The 16101-nt window shown below is 53.5% G+C and overlaps 6 protein-coding genes across 6 annotated transcripts; 3 read left to right on the forward strand and 3 right to left on the reverse strand.

The window, feature by feature from the left end:
• Positions 1-380: 380 nt before the first annotated feature.
• Positions 381-823, forward strand: BKA58DRAFT_404985 (uncharacterized protein; the record flags this gene model as incomplete). Its single annotated transcript, XM_046171884.1, has 2 exons — positions 381-452; positions 497-823. The coding sequence occupies 2 exons, from the start codon at positions 381-383 to the stop codon at positions 821-823; spliced, it is 399 nt and encodes a 132-aa protein (XP_046022169.1).
• Positions 824-2942: 2119 nt separating this feature from the next.
• Positions 2943-5553, reverse strand: BKA58DRAFT_391630 (uncharacterized protein). Its single transcript, XM_046170937.1, has 2 exons — positions 5373-5553; positions 2943-5234 (listed from the first exon to the last, which is right to left on the reverse strand). Exon 2 carries the CDS (start codon positions 5150-5152, stop codon positions 3302-3304), a length of 1851 nt encoding a protein of 616 aa, XP_046022170.1. The 5' UTR covers positions 5153-5234; positions 5373-5553; the 3' UTR covers positions 2943-3301.
• A 501-nt stretch (positions 5554-6054) lies between these two features.
• Positions 6055-7578, forward strand: BKA58DRAFT_241337 (solute carrier family 25 protein). Its single transcript, XM_046166676.1, has 3 exons — positions 6055-6472; positions 6552-6876; positions 6952-7578. The coding sequence occupies exons 1-3, from the start codon at positions 6271-6273 to the stop codon at positions 7331-7333; spliced, it is 909 nt and encodes a 302-aa protein (XP_046022171.1). The 5' UTR covers positions 6055-6270; the 3' UTR covers positions 7334-7578.
• On the reverse strand, positions 7385-10375 carry BKA58DRAFT_391647 (uncharacterized protein). Its single transcript, XM_046170938.1, has 7 exons — positions 9872-10375; positions 9701-9735; positions 8965-9280; positions 8863-8915; positions 8544-8795; positions 7837-8482; positions 7385-7790 (listed from the first exon to the last, which is right to left on the reverse strand). Exons 1-7 carry the CDS (start codon positions 9873-9875, stop codon positions 7654-7656), a joined length of 1443 nt encoding a protein of 480 aa, XP_046022172.1. The 5' UTR covers positions 9876-10375; the 3' UTR covers positions 7385-7653.
• An 819-nt stretch (positions 10376-11194) lies between these two features.
• On the forward strand, positions 11195-13165 carry BKA58DRAFT_241343 (uncharacterized protein). Its single transcript, XM_046166677.1, has 2 exons — positions 11195-12323; positions 12377-13165. The coding sequence occupies exons 1-2, from the start codon at positions 11295-11297 to the stop codon at positions 12992-12994; spliced, it is 1647 nt and encodes a 548-aa protein (XP_046022173.1). The 5' UTR covers positions 11195-11294; the 3' UTR covers positions 12995-13165.
• On the reverse strand, positions 13166-16057 carry BKA58DRAFT_241316 (adaptin N terminal region-domain-containing protein). The gene is made up of 7 exons (XM_046166675.1): positions 15791-16057; positions 15716-15736; positions 15530-15661; positions 14841-15478; positions 14225-14793; positions 14001-14177; positions 13166-13951 (listed from the first exon to the last, which is right to left on the reverse strand). Exons 1-7 carry the CDS (start codon positions 15865-15867, stop codon positions 13337-13339), a joined length of 2229 nt encoding a protein of 742 aa, XP_046022174.1. The 5' UTR covers positions 15868-16057; the 3' UTR covers positions 13166-13336.
• Positions 16058-16101: the final 44 nt, after the last annotated feature.

The following is a 16101-nucleotide window of genomic DNA, read 5'->3' on the forward strand; positions in this document are numbered from 1 at the left end:
GACTAGGGATTATGAAAGGCAGCCGTGACTTAGTGGAAGCTCCGGATGGCTGAGGCTTGCACAGCGCGCTGCCGGGGGGTCAAATTAGGTCCGCGACGTGAGCGGCTACGACGGACCTGGTTAGCCCGCGAGAGCGTTCAATTTCGTTTACAACAAGACGCTGTGACAGGCGCCAGGATTCGCATCATTGTTTCGACCGCGTTGGCAAAGAATGCGAATACCCGTGGTTGACGCTTTCGCCTTCATCGTGGGCATTCACGGTAGCATGCGACTCCAACCATGGCACTGATAACGTTGTCCAGGGCCTCTGCATCTGCAGGCATGTGACCCTTGCAGCACACCCGTAGACATCCTTATCACGTTGTCCGCCGCACTCACACATGGCTTTGTCATCTTGGTACGGGTCCCGTCTTGCAAAACTGCTGCTGGCCTGGCGCCAGAGTGATGCAGCGGTGCGTTAGACCCTTGGTTAGCCTGTCATGACATCAACATACAGGTGACCGCATCGTGCCGTCAAGCCATGGCAACCACTACATGCCAAATCGACTTCCATCGACTTCCGCATCCCGGTCTGTCGCCTGTACGAGATACGGGCATGTGCTGGTCAGCCTCGTTCGCTGTCAGCATGGTCTCACAAGGCGTGCGGCCACCCACCCCAGCCTCAAAGGCACACGAAACATGCCCTGCGCTCCACTGCATTGCCCAAACTTTCTCACCTCTTGCACGCTACTTACCAATCACACCCCGACACAACGCTCACCGCACCAAAAAAGCCACCGCTGACTGTACCCGCGCCATAGCTACCGTCCGTCGCGACGTCTGAATAGGCGCCCTCGGCACCTCGCAAGATCCGCAACCCGTGCAGTCCTCGCCCTCTTGGCGCAGACACATCCTCACCCGTTTTTCCACTGCCATGGTTCCACCCGCAACCCTGTGCTTTTCTCACGCCCGATGCGCAATTTCTTTTTTCCTCCCCGATCCACCCACTGCCCAATCGCCGATGGCCATCTCGGCCTCGCTCTCTCGGACATGTCAGGCGGAGGCTCGGACGAACACAACCTCCACCGCGCTTTCCTCTCACGACATTCGCCTTTCCTAAACCACACTAACCAACACTAACTAATCAAACAAATCTCTTTACCGAGTCACAGCCAAAGGAAAAAAACTCAATTCAATAAAGACTCGATCACGCATACTTCACTCGATTTGTAGGCTAAATCACAAAAGAAGAGTCGAGATCGCGACCATCGCAATTTCCCTCCTCCTTTCGCCCTGACTCTCACACCCTTCTCCAACAATGCCATGTACATCCTTTTCAACACTAACATTACCATGTTCCTGCGTTGACTCGCTCACTGCCCCAACAACATGCTGCCGCTGCCCAAACAAACAAAAACCCACCCGCATCCGCCGCCCGTCCCTTTCTCCGCTCGTTTGCTGTCCTGCATCCACATCGCAGAAAAGAAAAGAACACGGCATTTCCCCCGTGTTTCACTAAAGCAGAATCCAGGTACAACTGCACTACGCGAACGCGAAAATGTCGCGCAAGAACCTAGTAGTCTCTGTTTCGTATCCCGCGTATCCAGCCTCTCTCTTCGTCCGAGGTGCTTCCCCGTCTCGCACACCGCGATAGGGTCCGAGCGCGGTCAAACCGTCGCGCCGCCGCCGTCCCTGCTGCGAGAGCGGGAGTCGGGTAAATGCCATTTGCTGACTACTTCTGCCGAGACCGTCGTGCTGCCGTTCGGCACGCCGGCTGACGGTGAAGGGTTACAGCGCTGATCTGTGGTAAGTGATGAGCTGGTGATCTCGGATGAGTCGGAACGCGGATGCGGTGGGAGGAGTAGTAGTAGGGGAAGGGGATGCCAGGGGATACTCCACTGAAAGTACTCAGTTGGGGTGGGATCGTCAGGTACGGTGCTGCGGAGGGATGCTCATGACTCTACATCGGTGTACATGACTTTGTGAACAACAAGACAGATACTCATGTATCCAATCGATGTTTGATGGGGAGACCAGCCTAAAGCTATTGTTCAACTTGACACCTCCAGTATGAAGACAAGTGTTGGACACACAAAATGCCCTGCTTCTATATAATATACCGTAAGAGACATTTCGCGCTCACGTTCACCGGATCCCTTTTAAAGGAAGGCCAGAACCTCCACAGTTCAACCTGCCTGGGTATCTTCCTCTCACAGGACAATCTGTGCTTTCACAGTATCCTGGATTCGGGAGCGCTTTTTTCCTCCACTTCCTCGTCACTTGCGACGATTGTTCCATACTGGGTCCTCCTTCCGTTGCTTCTATAGCTCACTCCTCTTCTCATTTCTCCTCATCCATCTAGTAATCCCCCATCTACTTTTCGTTGCTGTTGCCTAACCTAATTATCGGTATGCAATTACGAAGTAGCGTTGTAGTCGGCGTGATTTGATAATTCTTTGTGTTGTTGCTGTTTGCGTCCTTGCGGGTTCGCCCGTTTCATGGCTTTTTAAGCATAGCATTTCATCTTTTGCACATCGTGGCAGGTATCGGAACGGGGCATGTCGTGTATACTGTGTATGTTGTCATGTCCAATAGTTGTCTTCTAGGTTGTGTAAGTAAACACTTCGATGGAGTAACTGAGTAAAAGACGGTAGAACACAGCACGCCGGGCTTTATGCCTGCCAAGGTTGGATTGTGTCTTCAGTCTACAGCCTTGAGCCTTCCTGTTTCGACACAGCAAGCGTGGCATGCTGTCCGGCTTTGGTGGCGCAAGGCAGACGCGGCTGAGGTCCTTGGAAAGTAAACAGATTTTGATTGAGCCACATCACAGCCTATCTAGAAATCTTGAGAGTCACATGAGAGCATCATGTGCACGTCGATAGACATCACGCATAGTCTAGCCTGATGGCAGATTACCACAAGGATCATCACTGCCTACGAGCAGACACGAATGCCGCTGGGTCGCGTCATCAGGCTGAGCTTTTTGTTGTATCAGTCCGCGATGCAATTGGGCATTTCAGTGCATCAGACTGTGGAGGATAAGAGTGAGCGAATGCAAGTTTAATTTCCCTCTGTGTACGAGGCAAAAGTCCTACGCTGCGCCATGCTATGTAACGACAACGCTATATGCCCTTCGCGTAGAATAAATGCAATACATGAACCCCCCACCACAAAATGAAGCTGAAGCTATGTACAACCAGAAGAAGACCTCTGAGAACGACAACATACAACGCCATGCTCGCTCATCCCTCATATCGTATGCGAACTAACACCCAAACCATGCATCCCGAATCAATACATCCAACCACGTAAACCCACCATCCTACGGCGTATCAATGAGATCCTCCAAGAACTCATCAAGTTCAATAATCGTAAACTGCTCCGCCCACTTGGCCCTGAACTGCCTCCTCCTATACCCGCCGTTAATCTGCTGACCCCAACTAATCAACTCAACCTTCCATCCCTTCTTCAACGCGCGCTCAACATGCGCGAGGAAGCCATCCGACATCTCCGCCACCGCACCATCACCCGTCGCGAGAACCATGGTACTAGGTACTTCGGTATCAATAATGCTCTGGCACATCTTCAAGTGAAGAATCTCGTCGACACCTTGCTCGACCCATTTCGGGGCCGAGGGGGTCTTCGGAGTGACAGCAGATGGACCCGTTTCAGAGTCGCTGCCGCTGCCAGAAGAGCGTATTTGAGTAGCCTTGTGCCAGCCCATCTTCTTGACGTCGTTGAAGAATTTCTTCTTCTCAGAGTCTTCGCGTACGATCAGGACTTGCTCTTGCATGACGCTGTCGTAGCCGACGGCTTTGGAGGTCTCGACTAGTTTCGCCACGTGGGGAAGGGGGTTGGCTTCGCGGTGGGAGCCGGCGAAGAAACGCTTTGCTACCGGTCGGCGGCGCTCCATCAGTAGCGCTAGACTGTCAAAGGACATGTCGTACGCGTTGTGGTGCAGACCGTGGTAGCGGAGCATATCTTTGAGGCCTATCATAATGTTGGAGGCGTCGACAAAGACGTGCAATCCATGCGCTGAGTTGCGCTCGTTAAGCATTTGCATAGGGGCCACCAGCCACTTTCGATCATCGGGGAAAGTGTCCATCAACTTGTTAAACAAGTGATAATGACGTTCTACCTGTGATCTAATCGTGAGAGCTGGTCGCTGTCCGCTGAATGATTTACGATGCGGCGTTGGGGTAGTGGGCGGTTGTTGAACGACAGCTGGTTGAGAACAGGTTCTTGGTACAGTGACGGGTCGAACAGTCCGGGGAACAAGTCCATGATGTCCCGGTGTGGTGGCACGAGGCGCTTGCTGAGCTTCGGCTACGATGTCCTGAGACGAGGGAGGTGCAAGTGTGCCGAGTGTTGTACTTTGGGTCTGGGTAGGGGCCGGTACAGTCGAAGGAACGACTGCAGGGACTTCTTGAAGAGGCTGAGGAGTCACGGGCTGTGCCGCGGAAGGCCGCTTTAGGATGCTGGGGCGGGCCTTGGGTGTCCTAGGCTGCTTCGGTTGTGTCTGAGGAGCCTCGGTTGTGTCTTGTGCAGGTATTGGAGTAGGGGTCGCAGGCCTGATCTTAGCGCCCACGTTGGATCGTGAATGTGCTCGGGACGGCTTGGTTGGCGTCTGCGCCACCTTGACATCCTTGGTAGGTATGCTGGCGATATCGTCTAATTGTTTCCGCAGTAACACCTGTTGTGCTTGTTGCCGCCTCTGCTCGCGCTCTTCCGCAAGCTGAGCCAGGGTGTCCTGAACAGCTTGTTGACGGCACCGCTCCTCTTCGAGCTCTTTCTCGGCGCGTCTGCGAGCCTTCTTCCGTTGGGTCTTGGTCAGACCTGTGTTGTCTGTCGCCTGCTCGTCTGAACTCTCGCTATGCTTGGCAAGTGTCTTGGTTGATCCGAGGACAGGCGATGGTAGTAAAGCGTCATCGGAATTGCTGAGTTCGGACTCAGGATCGAGTGGCGGCAACGGCGCGGAGGCAGTATCGGCGAATCCTAGGTTTTCGAACAGCTTCGAAAAGCTGCCTAGACGTATCCCTCCATCTTTCAATGATGAAGCCTGAGGTGTCGCCACCGACCGAAGCGGTGGAGAGCTAATGTTTTGGTTGCCCGAATCTATCAGACCGATGGCGGTGCTGAAGTCCCAGCCGGAGTCGAGCGGTTGTGAAGGCATTTGATAGTTCTAGGCTTGCGAATCGGCGAATTGGTTTGGTGTATGCTTGTCGTAAGCAATTGGTGCTAATGCGTAGAAGACACTGGAGTCGTCAGTAAGGTAAACGATGAAGCATGGTAAGCGGTCCCAAGGCTACAGCTCGCGCGTATTGAAGCCTGAACAGCCTTCACAGTCTAGATATATACCGCGCCGCCTGTACCGCAATAAGTGTCAAACATACCGTGTAACTGATCTCGAAACAATCGTCTTAGTCGCACGCTCATGGTCTATCGCGACAGGTTCAATGGAAAGAGTGTCTTCAGACCGAGTCGAAAGCCACAGACACGAGTGAAAGGGAAGAAATGAGTAATGACAGAGAATAAGTCTTGCGCGAGTGTAAATGTAAGTGAGTGAGGTCTGGGTGGCGGCGGGGTGAGGGAGATCGGCAGGTAGTCAGGCGTCTCAGCCTCATATGGTCAGTGCTCAATGATTCATTCGGGTCGGGTCGCGAGGCCAACGCGGTGGCGAATGACACACACGAGATGCATGGCCTTGGGTTTTCCCTAGGCCAACCTCGACTGGGCTTCAAGCCAGTCTCTACGTCGAGCTAGATTCAGAAAATTACAGCATCACAACCCGATACCTTCCACGCATTGCTTGTTCGAAATACTGTCGGTGGTCCGACAGCGTCAAGCGTCCCGAATGAAACAAGATGGATCGTCGCACAAGTAAACATGGTCTTGCATGCTTCGCTGCAGGGTGCTTCTAGTCTAGCTTCTAGCTACATATTCACATGTACTTTCGACAAAGTCTCGATTTACTTAGCCTTTGAGTTTGCCTTAGGAGTATGCATTCCGTAATTCGCTGTTTAACACATTAAAAGGCCGTAGACAGATCCTAACTGATCGCGACTTGCAAAAGGAACAGCACTCATCAACATCTATTGCTTTGGTCACCAGCAATATGCTACATCAAGGTCCTCACAGTCAATATTCATTGACAGCATTCAATTGAGCCTCGGCACCCAACCCTCGCGTCCCTTGCCCCACAACCCGCAGCATGTATCTCCAGCAACTCTTCCCCAAGTACCCCTCCCTTCACCTCCCCCTCTCCAAACCCCCCTCCCTTCCCAAAAAGCCATGTCCGCGGATTTCTGGGCAGGCTACGTATCCGGCGCGGCAGGAATAATAATCGGCAACCCGCTCGACTTGATAAAGACGCGTCTACAAGCCGGTCCCTCGTCCCAACATGTCGAAGCTACATCTCCAGCTACCACAGGCACGGTAGCAGCACCACGGGGTTTCAAAGGGCAATTCGAGAATGCGGGGACACTCGTAAGAGGTGAGCAAGCAGAAAGATACCTTGAATCAGTTTGAATGAGAGTAGGATACAATTGACTGACTTGACTCATCCAGTACAGGCGCAACAGCACCCATCCTAACCTATGGCGCCCTTAACGCCTTATTATTCATGACCTACAATCGCACCCTCACCCTCCTCCACGACTCCCCCGCGTCGCCGACAAACTACTCGAAAGTCTTCTTGGCAGGCGCAACAGGCGGCCTCGCATCCTTCGTCGTCAGCGCACCAACCGAACTCGTAAAATGTCGCGCGCAAGTAGCGACCAACGCGACAACGACTAGTTGGAGTGTAGCAAGAGATGTGTGGAGGGCAGAGGGAATCAGGGGACTGTATTATGGAGGCGGGATTACAAGTGTGAGGGATGCGGTGGGGTATGGGTTTTAGTGAGTTGCCCACCTGTCCGTTGCTGTGGATGGAGAACCACGATGTTAGAGGACGTTGGCTGACTGTGTATGCAGCTTTTGGTCCTACGAACTCTCGAAACAGGCCTGGTCCTCACCAGACGACTCCGATCGCGAAACAGCCATGAAAGTGCTGTTGTGTGGTGGCCTTGCTGGTGTCATAACATGGGCGTCGATATTCCCGCTGGATGTTATCAAGACGAGAGTGCAAACACAGATACTGCATGCGCCGATGCGGGATGGAGAGGGAAGTGCGCTGTTAGGATCGGAGACTGCCAGGACTCGATTGAGCGCTATCGAGGTTGCCAGACATGCCTACAAGACAGAAGGCGCAGGCGTCTTCTTCCGTGGCTTGGGCATATGTAGCATACGCGCATTCGTCGTTAACGCCGTACAATGGGCCGTCTACGAGTGGATGATGAAATTGCTGCAGCAATAACACACATCTAGGGCGTCACGAATGCGTATAGACGATGACAAAGAAGAGCTTGAAACCGCTAGGTTACTATTCGATCCCCTCATTACATTTCGAAAGCTAGCCCTTTTGTCGACAAGGAAATTTTGGTCCACTACAGACATGCCCGTGATCAAGACCCGTAACATGATCTCTCCAAAGCTCCGTCATGTGTATACATGTGAAATGAGAGAGAAAAAGGTGTTCCTAACATGACAATGCTCATAACCAGAGCAGATGGGAACCCGTGTGCATCAGCCTCTGATGCTTGCGCGTCGAAGAAATACCGCAAAGCAAGGACCACTTTACATGATCTGATCCTGGGTCAAACCACTAGTGTTCTCAGTACCCTCCATGGCATCGCCGCCGTTGCCCATGTTGGTGTACTTGACATAGGCGAGACCCAATGGCCTACCACCGTACTGGTAACCTGTGAACTTGGCTACGAATTGTTAGTGATGGAAGTCATGGTGTATGAACAAACTTACCGATCGAGGTCTCGGCATCTCCAGCCTGAGCAAACTCGACGACACCAGTTCCGCGAGAGCGACCGTTGGGCTCATACTGGATCTCGGCACGCTCGACCTTGCCAATCGTGGTGAAAAGCTCGACGAGATCCTCGTTGCTAGTCGACCAGGGGAGGTTGCGAACGTAGATGGTGTTGCTGGGTTCTCCGCCTGCAGTAGCGTAGTCTGTGAATGGGTTGGGTGCGGCGGGCGCAGCGTTGGGGTCGAAAGCAGGGCCGCCAGGAGCACCCCCGAAACCACCTCCGCCAGCGTAGCCACCGCGACCTCCAAAGCCACCACCGAATCCGCCACGGCCACCAAAGCCTCCACGGCCGCCGAAGCCACCAGCAAAGCCACCGCGTCCGCCGAATCCACCGCGACCACCGAAGCCACCAGGAGCGCCAGCGAAGCGGTCTTCCCGGACCTCTAGGTTGCGGCCCTGCCAATCGTAGCCGTTGAACTGGGTGATGGCGTTGCGGGCGTCCTCGGGAGTCTCGAATGCAACGACACCGGAGCCCTTAGGACGACCGTCAGGTGCGATGTGAACGTCAGCGCGGAGGACTTGGCCGTTGTTAGCAGCCTGGCGGAAGAGGTCCTTCAAATCCTGCCAGCCAACGTTGTAAGGAAGCTATCAAACTGGGTTAGTACGCGCTATCGAGGTAAGCAGGGGGTAAGAAAAGGGTACATACGTTGGCGACGTAGACCTGTCGTCCTGCACCGCCTCCAGCAGCAGGGTTGCCGCCGAAGCCACCTCCAAAGCCGCCGCCGCGAGGCATTCCGCCGCCAAAGTCACCGCGTCCGCCGCCGGGGGCGCTGAATCGAGGCTCGGCCTCTCGGTCTTCGCGAACGTATACGAGTCGGCCCATGAGGTTTTGGTTGCTGAGCGATGCAACAGCGTTCTGCGCCTGCTCCCGAGTGGCATATTCCACGATGCCACAGCCCTACACCCAAGCAAAAGCCAGTCAACCTCCATCCTTCTCACGATCAAGACAAGCCATCATCCATTACCTTTGACATTCCGTTCGGCAGCAGCAAAACATCTGCGAAGAGGACCTCGCCAGCTATTTTCGCATTAGCCCAGCTCTTGATGCGGCGCAGCGCATGCCGTACCTTGGCGCATGAAGTCCTTCAGGTGGTGCCACTTGACATCGTAGGACAGGTTGCCGACGTAGACACGGCGATCTTGTTGCGAAGAATCCCTAATACTCTGCATCATTTCACCCTTGTTCTCGACAGGTCGCGATGAAGCTCCTCGGCCGGCACCGTACGATTGGTAGCCTCCTGCACCTTGCGCACCACTTTGGGGGGAGCGCGAGCGGCGTTCAGTGCGGCGGTAGTCCTCTCGGCTGCGTGAGCGGCTACGGGGCGAGTAGGAGCGTCTGGAGCGTCGCGGTGAGCGAGATCGTCGACGGGGGGAGCGGTCGCGCTGGTCATAGTTGTCAGTTTCGTACGACATGATTGCAAAGTACACGCAATATGTCGGGGCGACGAAGAGGTTCTGGGAGGTTCGGCGATGGCGAGCAGGTGCGGGCTCGCGTGGGTGATGGGGTTGAGGAGAGGTTGCGCGAGCGGGTGAGGGCAAGCAGCTCGGAGCTTGGGCAACGACAATCCGCCCGGGCGGCAGTTGCCGGCAGCGACAGTCACGTGACGGACCACCACCCAGGCGTGAGCGACGAGCGATAAAATGAAGGGTGCTGGCTGCCTTGGAGGGGCTCACAGGTAGCTAACACCGGTCCCCTCACCATCGCTCACGCTTACAGAGGTCCAGCCAGCACTGTAGCAGCCTCGCCGTTCACCTGACCTGCGCATGGAGGCGGAAACAGAAAGAAGAAACATGAGTACTTACTCGGTCGCTTGGACGATAGTTATCTCCTGCAGAGTCTGGTAGGGAGAGGTCAGCAGGCAACGTGTCTGGTCGTGAGAGAAAGCAGAACCGTGATGGCGCGGAGGATGGCAAAAGCTTTGGGAAGCCAGGGAGGGGAAGTTACGGCTGCGTATATAAGAGGGGCCCACTTACCCATCCTGTGTATTAGAAGTAGCTACCGGTGACACTTGCTAAAAGGCCGGCTTCCCTGCCAGCTGGAGGGCCAAGTGGTGCAGATATCACGCTGCAGAGAAATTGCCCTTCTTCCGTCCACGCCTCAATGATGACGCTGTATGGGTCCTCGACAGTGCAAGCCTCCCCACGGCACAGCACCCACGCAGCCAATCGCGTTGCAGAGGCGCCCACCGAAGGCCTGAGGGACGTCCCAGCCGGCTGGGTTGGTCGACGGAGGTTGAGGTTGCAAGACCGATCGGGAGCGCGTCGGTAAGCCTGGGATATAGCTGAACCTGTCGTGAACTGCCAGCTGTGGTCGATATCACGCTATCCCACCTGTTGAGTCTGGGGTTTTTCGGTTTCGTGGGCAAAGAAAAGCGCGGCAGATGTCATGCAAGCAAACACCTTGATGGGTGGATTGATTGTGATGGAGGGCTGTGTGTGGGTCTGTGGAGTCGTTCGGTCGCTGGTCGTGCCTTCCCCCACCATCTCGGAGGCCGTGCGCCCCTGCGGGAGCGGGTTCCCTAGCCGCGGCTTCTGTCTTCCATTCCACTATTTACTCCGCGTGGCTTCGCTGTCCAAACGCTCAAAAATCCACATCGCTTACCTCGATTCAATCGCGAGCCGACCAGAGATAGCCGGTGGGTACGGCTGCCAGTAAGCACAATTAGGCCACCACAGGTCTGGACCCCTAGCCGTGTGCACTGTTACATCGTCAGATCTCATCATCGCTTTCGCTCAAGTCGTAACACCAACATGCAGCTCCCTACCCGTCCTTGTATCACCGGTTCACCCGGTCTGTACAGCAGCTTCAGCTGCACAGCATGGGCATGAACTCTAATTAACAGGCCCCGGTTCTCATTGAGGTATATACGTATGCTTCGAGAGACACGTAAGCTGGCTAGTCAATTGAAGTGCAAAAGGCCTACTTGCTGCCATTTTGGAAACAACCCGTTTGTCAGCTTGCCTTATCTGCTTCTCAACTCGAGCAACTGATCGCCTTCAAATAACCTGCTTGCTAGTCGTGGACAGGTACGAAGGCCTTTTCCTCCACCTCTCCGCGGAGTGACATAAGTTGGCCAAGTTCTTTGACCTATTCCAGATCTGGATGCTGCGCATACTTAAAATACGCTTACAGCTCTGACACGGGTGGAATAGGGAATCTTCCACAAACGCATTGAACATGCTACAATGCGATTCGGTAATAGGGCCAACGGGTAGGCGACGTCATCAGGACAAAAGCCGAGGTTCCCCACAGATTGACATCTCTATGCATCTCAAGTTCATCCATTGATCAACCTGCATATTTACTCTGCATCAATACGTATCCAATATAATAGCAACCTGGGAAGACTTCTGTTGAAGGTCTCGTGACCACAGCATTTCTGCTATCGAAGTCAGCATGCCCACCAAGTCACCGTTTCCCGATGTGGACATCCCACCCGTTGACCTCTGGGGTCTGATGTTCGACCGCAAAGACCGCGACTTCCCCGACGACAAAGTCATATATCGCGCCATCAACTCCGACCGAAAGTACACATTCGTTGATGTAAAAAGCAACGCGACATTGTTCGGCGAAGGACTCCGGAATCTCTGGGACTGGCAAAAGAACGATGTCCTCGCTCTATACGCGCCAAACGACATCGATGTACCGCCAGTCATTTATGGAACCTTCTTTGCTGGTGGCATTGTCACGCCTGCGAATCCAGGGTATTCAAAGGACGAGCTAGCTTACCAGCTTGAAAACTCGGGAGCTAAAGCGCTTGTTACAACAAAGGCTTTCTTGAACACCGCCTTAAAGGCCGCAGAGAAGGTTGGAATTGCAAGTGACAGGGTGATCTTACTGGGTGCCGAGAAAGACGAGACACATCGCTGTAAACATTGGACAAGTATCAGGAAGACTTCAGGCGCATTGCGATATCGCAGGAGGAGGGCTGATCCTGAAGACCTGTCATTCCTTGCGTATAGTTCTGGAACTACAGGATTACCGAAAGGCGTTATGCTCAGCCATCGCAACATCGTCGCCGATCTGCTCCTTTGTCAGGGCGCAGTGGGAAACTGGTACTCATCTGCGAACGACAAATTCCTCGGAGTTTTGCCATTCTTCCATATCTATGGTCTCACCGGCCTGGTACACCAGACACTACATCGCGGTATCGAGCTCGTGGTAATGCCTGCTTTCGATATGGAAACCTTCCTACGGACGATACAGGAACATAAAATTACCTTCATCTACGTTGCACCGCCAGTCATCGTGCGCTTGTCGAGAGATAAGATGGTGGACAAGTACGACCTGTCGTCAGTCAAGATGATTACCAGTGGCGCGGCTCCCCTTACAAAAGAGCTAGTCGATACTGTGCATAAGAGACTGCACCTCAAGATCAACCAAGCATACGGGCTCAGTGAAACAAGTCCGATGACACACACTCAGGTACGTTCTCTTCTCCACGAGGTAGGGAGAAACATGCTAACACACCCCTCCAGCCATGGAACGAATGGTACACCTCCGTCGGCAGCGTCGGAAAAATGTTCCCCAACATGACCGCAAAATACATATCAGCCTCCGGCGCCGAACTCGGTCCCGGCGAAGCCGGCGAACTCTGGCTCAGCGGCCCCAACATCTTCAAAGGATACTGGAAGAACGAGTCCGCAACCGCGGACGCCATAACCCCAGACGGCTTCTTCAAAACAGGCGACATTGGCTTCCAAGACGAACAACACAACTTCTACATCACGGACCGCGTCAAGGAATTGATCAAATACAAAGGCTTCCAGGTCCCGCCTGCGGAACTGGAGGGGAAATTGATGGAGAGCGAACTCATTGATGATGCGGCGGTTATTGGGGTGAATGATGAGGAGCAGCATACTGAGGTGCCTAGGGCGTATATCGTTGCTTCAAAGGCTGGTGCTGGGGAGGCGGAAGCGAAAGCTATAGTGCAGTGGATGGACAAGAAGGTTGCGAATCATAAGAGGTTAAGAGGGGGCGTGGTGTTCATTGATGAGGTACCGAAGAGTGCGAGTGGCAAGATACTGAGACGCGTGCTTAAGGAGAGAAGTAAGGATGATGTGCCATTGGGTGTGGTAGTTAAGGCTAGACTATGAGCGAAGAGGATCTCACTGCTATGTTAGCCTGTCTACTGTACTGTGCCGTACCGGCTGTATGCCTCAAAGAAGCAAAGCTGTCATGCCAAAACCCTCATGCTACAGAGGGGAGAGAGCATAAAGTGTTTGGTGGGATGTGCCAGTGACTCGAATATGTGCTCATCACAAGTAACAGCAAGCATTTTGATGCTTCATACTAGTATCATAGTTACCAACTCTTGATTTGTACACATGTCATCGAATCGGGGCACGCTTTTCCAGCGCCAGTAGATGCTCACTAGATATACGTTTTCGCTAACATACAAAGACCCAAACTGGAGCAATGGTCTCGAGACCGTCTATTTAGAACAAGTCGAGCAAATCCTGGTTGCTCTTCTTGCTCGGCTCGCCGCCTAGTTGCTGTGCCGGTGGCGGCGGTTGGTTGGTATCCATGCTCATGCTCGCGAATCCATTCATGATGTCGTCGTTGCTCATCTGTGCGGCCTGTGCTGGAGGTGCGGCACCGCCTCCATCTCCAAACAAGCCTAGCAAATCGTCCATGTTCGATTGTTGTGGAGCGGGTGCGTTTGTGGCTGGGGATGCGACGCGTTGCGGGGTGCCAGCGAGTCCTTCGAGACCCGATGAGCCATGTGTGGGTGTTTTCTGCATTGAAGCAGGCGCGGAGCCGTCGAAATCGATATCCAAAAGGTTCTCCACGTTTGAAGGCGCTTGTCCGCTGACGGCAGCAGCGGCTGCTGCTGCCGCGATTGGGTTTTCTCTTGCTTCTTCCTGTTGCTCTTCAATGGCAGCCCGTTGCATGGCCTCTGCACCAAATCTGCCTTGTCCAAGGAAAGCCTCTGGTGGCTTGTGGTAGACTGAAGCCAGAGTTGATAGTTCTGTGAGTAGCGTCTCTAGTAGTTGAGGAGGCAGTGACCGTATTGTGGATGTGATCGGGGGTTTGTCGGAGAGCACAATATCCTACTCAACGTTAATACTTCATGTTGCGCGGCGTAGTAGACTAACGTACCTTGGTGATCTGAGGATCACTAGAAAGCAGTCGCCAATACACGTATGCTCGATCGCGGATATCTGGGTTGTCGTTATCTGCGGTAGCGGCCTGCAAAACCTTTGTTACCAAGCCTTGTGCTTGATCTGGCTTCTTTAGGAAAAGCTTGACGACGGCTGTGAGTATTTGAAGTTGTGTCTGATGACTATTAGCTTCCGTAGGTCTATCTTGGAGGGCAGACATACTTGAGTGAACTCTTCGGCAAATGTGTCCACGAAATTTGAGAGGATCTCGCCGGCATTGTTGATCTTCTCAGCGTACTCTCCAACAATCCAGATCAAAGAGGCTCTCGCGTTGGGCTCATCCAGCTCGTCTATGCACTGGCAGAGTGTCGGTATTATGCCTTCGTAACCGGGGTATTTGCGGAAAATGTCCTTGATGACTACGATTGCTTCCTGCACGACGTAGTTGACTTTGGTGTTGATGAGGTCTAACAGTGTGTTGACGCACTTCTCGCTTGCGCTTTCGATCTTGATTGCGACCTGCCCGATAGCCTTCACGGCTCGTCGCACGAAATCCATGTCCACCTCCATAGCGTACTCCTTGAGCTCGGCCAGTAACTGGTCGACGTTCTTGTCGTTGGCTATCCGCACCATGATTTCCAACTTCTGCATCTTCAGGTACGGCGGATCGTTGTATTTGCAGAAGAAGACGCGCATCTCTTTGCTGAGGATATCCGATTGTTTCTGGAGGAGGAGGTCGATGTTTCGGAGCGCAACGTATTGTACTTCTGGAGCGGACGATACGAGCGTGACTATACCATGTTAGCGACACCCCTGTAAACCTCCGTTGTCAACATACCTAGTGGAGGAGCCATCTTTTTTGCATACGACTTCATCATCTCGGGGGAGATGTTTCGCATGTGCAGGAAGACGACCTTGACAGCGGCTAGCACCACACTCGGGTTGACATGCTGGAACTGTGGAACGACTCGCTCGCAAATGTGCTCTGCCTCCTTGACATCTGCTGGCTTGTAGTCTGCCAAAGTGGTGAGGAGAGTGACTCTACCCCATTCTGTACACTCATTCAGCGCCAGAAGCATCTTCTTCAGCTGTTGTGACGATATAACCAGGGCCTTGGTTTCCGGTGCTGCCTCCTGGATCTCCACCAGCGCAGTGACCGAGTTTGCGACGACCATGGGGTTCGGGTCGCCAACAAGTTCCTGCAGCTGCTCCAGGAAGCCATTCTCGATGCACATGGAGGGTGCGAGGTCGAAAAGCTTAGCTACACAGAGTGCTGCTGTTTTCCGTACGTATGGAGATTCGTCTCTGAGTGTCTTCCGCAACGGTTCCTCCATATAGTCTGTCATTTTATCGACGCGGATGCAGCCCATGGTTCGGATCGCCAATGCTCGTATGAGCGGGTTTGCGTCTTCGGAGTCTTGTACGAAAGTGTTTACGGCGAGAATACAGAGGTCGGGGTGTGATTTTGCGTAATTCCTAAGTATTTTGTCAATTCCCACCTGACTCGCAACCAGAACTTGGACCTACATGAGGTATAGATATACCAGCTTCTTCTGATCAAGGTCGGCAGTCGCAATGTTCTTCAGAACGTCAGGGAAGAGGGCCGAGACATCTTTGCCTAGCGTCATGGACATGATAGTCTTCTGAATGGCTTCTTTCCTGCCACAGTCTTAGTATATCCCCAGTGTAGTCTTCGCAGTTCCATGCGCTCACCGTTCGTAGGCATATTGAGATCTGGTGCAATGGTCAGTTGTGAATCGCTACACTGGCTCTTGGGGGGATTCATACACCAGACCCGCCCTCAATTCGAACGTCTCTCCCTTTCGTGGGGGCGCAAATGCGCCTCTTATCCTATTAACGGCCATCTTTGTAGGACCGTGAAGGCTAATCGCTCAGCCAAACCCCTCCGACTCCGGCTCGTAGAATCTGGAGCCAACTCCTCTGCAAGGCCGAGGTATTGGGAAGCGCAAACTTCTTTGGCGGTTTATTTGGGGTATCGAGAAGTCGGTGTCTCTGAATCGAGGGGCGTGGGTGAAGGTGAAGTGCGGGTCGGGTTAATGTTCGTGGAGCTTCGCGATTGCCAGACTGCCACCTTGATG

This window comes from Alternaria rosae, assembly GCF_020736505.1.
Source record: "Alternaria rosae strain MPI-PUGE-AT-0040 chromosome Unknown BKA58scaffold_9, whole genome shotgun sequence".
Classification (NCBI taxonomy): domain Eukaryota; kingdom Fungi; phylum Ascomycota; class Dothideomycetes; order Pleosporales; family Pleosporaceae; genus Alternaria; species Alternaria rosae.